General features: G+C 25.2%; 1 protein-coding gene across 1 annotated transcript in view; it reads right to left on the bottom strand.

Annotated features, from left to right (window-relative positions):
• The window catches only part of mub (poly(rC)-binding protein mub), a gene marked incomplete in the record, with an annotated part of 30,446 nt that continues 23,715 nt past the window's right edge, over window positions 1–6,731 (bottom strand). Inside the window, 1 exon segment of the mRNA XM_067046084.1 lies at window positions 1–4,974. Within this exon segment, the coding sequence (XP_066902185.1) occupies window positions 4,890–4,974 (85 nt within the window).

Below are 6,731 nucleotides of genomic sequence, written 5' to 3'. Positions count from 1 at the left end.
TTATATATATAACAAATATTTATATTAATAATACAATTATGTCTTTTTTAAGGTGAGATAAAAATTAATAACATTATTGCCAGCTATATTAATTATTAGACTTTTTCTATGCCAGTTATGGGAGAATGAGTTTATTTCCACTTCAAATAGGAAGTTATTACAAAATAGATAAAGACTGGGATGATTAATATGGTTCAGATTTAAATACACACATCACAGATGCCCATATATCTCAAAGGTAATTTCTTTTATTATCACAGTCTGGAAATTTAACTTTTCTCCCATAATTGTACACTTCTAATAATAGTAATAAATTTCTGAATTTTCTAAAAACAACTAACTTACACATTTAAGCTTGACCACAATCATATATATATTTTTTTTGGTTTTTTTAAACTGCTTTAAATAACAGAAATAAAAGAAGCCAAAAATAAGAAATTCTATAATTTGATACCTAAATCATATCATGATGTTGTCATTTATTTGATTTAATTTAACATTAGATAATTAATTTTAATTTGGCACAATATATAACATGGATATGTAAGAAGAATATTGTCTTAACAAATTTGACACTTCATTGAAATAGACAACCTTTTGAATATTTAATATTCTAATAATGAAATTAATAAGATATGCACATTTTTTTTTCTTCTTCTAAATATACTTATATAAAATTCATAAATAGTAGATATGTGGTAATTGATATGAATAATTGTTAAGTACATGCAGAGCAGCTTTGATAATTGGCAACATCATGAAGAAAAATTTACACTAATGAATTTTTCATTTTGAAGTTACAACAAATACATGTACAATAATTATTATGTGTGACAATATCTACAGATCTAAAACTTTCATATAAAGCTGCGTATGCATATATAATTATATATTTGTATATATATTTACTCAAAAAATTAAATATTCAATATCATCAATTACTTATAAATAAAAATAAATACGTTTCATCCCCTCCCATAAATACCCCTTATTTATACATTAACATCTGATTAAACTGACTAGTCTTAACTGTAATAATTATAATAAATGTTGTCTTTATAGAACCATGTACATCCAATGTGGATATTCATTGATAATAACATAAAAATAAATAAAATAAAATATCCTTTCTTTACACTATATGAGTATGGAACAAATAATTATATATAACTTTTTTTTGGTATTTTTAAGTTTTTTTTTTTTGAACTGAAATATCATCGAAAGAGATTACATCTGCTTTTGCATATAATTGAAAGACATGGTTATAGTAATGATATTAAATCACACCTAGTTTGTATGCGATTTGACCCTGTCTGCGTTAAAGGCTTTAAGGCTACTTCTGATTTAACTAAGTCAAGAGCCTCCTAATGCTCATTTTCTTAAAACTTTAACAATTCAAAAATAAAGTCAAATGCTAAATTTCATAAAAAGTTATAAAACCATTAGCTTATTTTTGTGATTATAACGGATAAATGCATCTCATATGTGGTCAAATAACTTACTATTGAAAAAATATTGTCTTTTAAACTTTTAGAAATTAAAAAATCGATACTAAAAATACAGGATTTCATCAAGGCAGCCTTTTTTTTTTTCTTTAAATATAAATTTCAGGTAGGGGACCAAACAAATTTGAATAGATGTTTTAGAGATAGAGATCTTAAAATTGGTGTTTTTTTTTGTTTTTGTTTTTTAAAAAATACTTTTACAAATTTTACATCAAATATATGGAAGAGATAAAAGGATTTCCTGTCATATATTTTGCTAAAAAGGTCTATCGCAACACTTCCTAACACTTTGGGCCAAGGGGAGGGGGTGACATGTCAATAGAGTAACATATTTGTCATAAATAAAAATTACGAGTGCACACATTCAGATAAAAGTGAAAAACATCATTTATTTTTTTTTTCTTTAGTAACTATAACTATATTTGATTTCGAAAGCTGATGCATTATAAAAAAAAAAAGAAAGATAAGATTAGATATATCAAAATAAAATAGGAATATTTATTTTTATACTAATCCAGCCATATTGAGAGCCATTTATTAAAAAAATAATAAACAGACAATACCTAGCTAGCTTGAATAATTATGAGGAAAAGTAAATCAGAATAAGGTAATATTATAAGTTTACACTGATATCAGCATTTAATGTTAATCAATAATGACTGAATGTGCTTTCTATCGAGTGGAAATGTTAAATAACAATGGCTGGGACAAGCAAATTAAAACGTTTACTGCATATTATGTACATTAAACACTAAAAACCAGTCTTTCTTTATAAAACGAACAACTATTTCCTTAATACAATTGAAATAAAATTTGTGTCACATGTATACATAAATATCTACAATGAAGAAGCAATAACATAACAATTACAGATATCACTGACTGAGTTAATAATGGATAACAAAATGTTAATGCCCAATTGTTCAATATGGATAGTAATGGCCTGGTAGCGGTAAGGATTCTATTATGATCTGTTCCCAATAATACAAAAAACCCCAAGGCATAAGAATTTCATCGAAACAAACTTTAAAAATAAATATAAACATTTTGCAGACATTATATATATAAAAACACCTCCTAACAAATTCTTCCATATAAATAAATAAATATAGATATATAATATTATCCTACAAACACTACACACATTTTCTTTTTTTTTTTTTTTAAGCTACATGAACGTACACTTAGATTATTATCCATTGCCATTTAATATGCCATTAAAGTGCTATTGATTAGAGCTCTCAAAAGACACCAAAATGTGTCGTAATGTTCTAAAGCTACTTTTTAATATAAACAGCTCGAGCTCATAGTATTTATAACAAAAACAATCAAATTAAAAAATAAATAAATAAATAAATAAAAAAAGATGTGTAGAAGCTCTAGAGAACTTGGGACTATAGGCAAGGATAAAATGTCTAAACTTAAGTAGCAAAGAATACATCATAAGATATATGTAATAATATATCTCTAGTGTTTAATACTATTGATTGTCTAATTCAAAGTAAACTGTTAGTCTTTCCTTTTCCCTAAACTATAAATCGGACTTTTATTATTAATTATTAAAACAAAAATGAAATAAATTATATAACGTCAAACATACATGTTCTTCGCTTTTACTTGATTCTGATACATATTCCATAGTTATATACACATATAGAATAAAAAGATATAATTATAATGATATGTTTAACTCAAGATATGTTTGTAAAATTTAGATAAAACAGCTATAACAACAAAACCAATATAAATTTTAAACATCAAAAAAGCTCTAAAAAAATATTAAGTAATAAAAACAAAAATCACAGCAAAACATTAAATAAGTCCTAAATTTAATTAAGTACAGGTAATTATAATTGCATTATTGAAGCAATTCATTCTCTCAAATGAGCATAATATTGGCACAGTTAATTTTCAACAGTCTAAAATTACAATAATTTAACATTTCACAGCAGCACAATACTGTATATGATTTTGGCACATAATTATTATTTAAAAAAATTAATTCTTAACAAATTTGTTCAAAGTAAGACCATTACAGTTAACAATTTCTTTTATTACTTAACAGCCTAAGTGTTTTTTTTTTGTTATTTTATTAATTTTTTTTTTTAAATCGCATTAAATGCAATATAAAACTGCTGAATAGTTAAAGTTTTACAAGAAACTTTATGATTAAAAATAAAGATTAATTACAAGTAATTGTTCCAGGATTTCTTAGAATATTTAAAACATTTAAGGTTAAGAGACGATTAAAAAATAAAGAAATCCACAACTAGTAAAGAAAGATTCAAAAAATTCTGGAGATTCTTTATCTACAACAACATTAATAATTAAGTTCACTGGAATAACAATTGGTCTCAAAATTCATCTGATTAACTATGTTTAAGTACATATAGAGCATAAAGAACAACATATTATTTTGAGACATTCTAGAATAAGAGATTTAATGTGTAGTGAACATCAGGTAAATATGGAAATTTCTCATATATAAAAACCTGTATATTATAAGTAAAAAATAAATAAATAAATAAAATAAAAAGGAAAAGAAAAAGATATTGAATAAACATTAAGAGAGATTAAATTTCTCAGTACCCCATTTATTCCTAATATACTCTTTTCCTATTTTCAATAGACTAATTCTATGGGAATATAAAACATAAAGCCTTACTATACAATATGTTATATATGGACCCAAAAAGCTTATTAATCCTCACATACTAACAAAGTCATATACAAATATTTCATCCTACTTTTACATCTTTTTAACACCTACCTAAGCTTGATTTAACAAAATATGTTTGTTTTGTTTTTTTTTCCCACCCCCCAAAGCAACAGCGCGCATATCTGAACAACACGAATGTAGCTCTAAATTTATACTTATTAAAAATAAAAAAAAAATTAAATAAATAAAAGTAAATAAATTTTAAAAATATAATGAAATGAATAAAGCTACTAAAATACCTGCTTTATTCCTTAATAAAATATAAAAAGAATTTTTTTTATATAACTTACATAGGCACTCTCCAAGGTGTCTTAAAATTCATGAAACGGCGATTGTATAACCTGCATTCAACTATATATTAATTTTTTTATACTTTGAATTTTATTGAGAAACTTCCTCAATAAAATGTTTGCACTCTTAAAGCTAAGACCGTTTAAAATAATAAAATAAATAAATAAATACGCGTAAAATACTTCAAATAAAAAGATATATAAACATAACAAAATTTTAATAATTAAGAGTATAAATAAAAATTAACAATTATCTGGCAAAAGAAATCTTAAATCGACTAAAAAATAAATAAATTACATATTGCACGTATTGTTTAAATAAATAATAATTTCAGCTCTGAGAGTACCTAAAGCAGACAATGCACATTAATTTATTTAATGAATCGGGGCCTTCACAATGTGGTTGGGTGTAATGTAATGATAACCCGGCATAGGCATTCCTGCTGTTTCCATTGATATCCTGATAAACAGAAAACAAACACGTCGTTACAAATAACCAATTTATCACAAGAAACAACTTAGTAACTATGATATATTACTAATAGGTATAACAATTTTATATTAGAAACATTAATAGGGGGTAGGGGAATCAATTACATAACAAAATATGCACAGAATTGAAGATCACTAACACATTGATAAGTTTTGTTTTTTTTACTATCGAATTAAGGATAAGATACGATAGATAAGAAACAAAAATGAAGTAAATTATTTTTAAAATATTTGAAAATTATGATAATCTCAGAAATAATAATTACTGGAAGAAGTGGGATGGCTTCAATTAAATAACCTTGGAAAACATGAATCTTGTTTTAAAAGGAGAAATTTAACATATTAATAAATAAAATGAGGTTAAGAGGTATCACTTAAGGGTGAAAAGAGAAGGATATGCACACGCTTTCAACCAGGGACTTATTAGACTGGAAGGGAAAGGATGTGCATACCTGCAGTGGTTGAAGAAGAAATAAATGTTGAAGGAAGGTGTTTGCTTACCGGAAGAGTCTTGGCGGTTCTTGGCTCATAGGATGGTTCTGGGAACCTCGGTGGAAGTGGTTGGGACTGGCTTGTCTTGGCTCAGTTTAGGTTTGGAGAGGATTCACAGCAAATGAGGCAAAAAAGGGTTCTTTTCTCAGTCAGGAACCTTTAACTTAAAAGCTTTAAATATTTTTTTTTCTGTGATTAATACTAAAAATTCCATATCGTTAAGTTAAGTATAAACTTAAAACGCCACTATATTCAACAACTTCACCCCAATAAAAGATAATATATCCCAATATAAATTTAAAAACAGAATACCAGATCGAAACGTGTCTTTTTCTTGAAGAGTTATAACCAAGCATTCGTAGTCAGTATCAAACATATCTTACAGTAAAACACTTCAATTAAAAATGTTTACTAATTTGATTGAAATTGAAAAAAAAATCAGAATACAATGGTACTATTCAAAGATTAATTGCCAACCCAACAATTCTATTATCTAAGATTCAAAATTCAAAGCCTATACATTTACATTGAACAGCAGAAATCCATTCTTATAAGAGTACAACTAATAAAGCTGTAAAAAGTATACAAATATATTAACAAAGGAAATGCTAATATTTTAAAATGTTCATGCTTATAAATGATCAGTGATAAATTCTCTTTAAAAAATGAACTTCATATTCATGAAGAAAATATTTAAGCTAGGAATGCACTAGGCAAAACGGAATTTTAAAATCAATATAACAAATAAACATTTAACCCACCCCCTTTGAATTAATGATATTTGAAAGATTTCAGTAGTTATTACCAAAAAAAAAAAAAACCTAAGGTTTCCAATTTTCAATTAAAGAAAAAAAAGAGGAATGGTAAGGAGATGGAGAGGAAATATGAAAAAGTCATACCAAAAGAGAATATTTTGTTATCATTTTAATTGTACATCAAGCAAAACTACAACTCTATAACATTCAGATATAACGTGGTGTCATAATAATTAATCTCTACAAATATTTCTTGTTTATAAGAAAATTTATGTATAATAGTCTTCCATATAAAATCCAATTAAAAAAAAATCTTAAACAACAAACATTCAATGGGAAGTTTATACAAATAAATATAATGTCCATTTCTTAACTCTGCATTAAAAAAATTATGTGATAAGAGTGGTCTGAAATTTCATTAATTTTTTTATTTTAAATATGAAATTAAATATTCAGATTCTATACATATATAAAAGAA

Source organism: Halyomorpha halys, unplaced genomic scaffold, assembly GCF_000696795.3.
Source record: "Halyomorpha halys isolate HHAL.00 unplaced genomic scaffold, Hhal_1.1 Scaffold265.1, whole genome shotgun sequence".
Classification (NCBI taxonomy): Eukaryota; Metazoa; Arthropoda; class Insecta; order Hemiptera; family Pentatomidae; genus Halyomorpha; species Halyomorpha halys.
The sequence above is the reverse complement of the archived record's forward strand: the minus strand, read 5'-3'. Positions and strand labels throughout refer to the sequence as shown.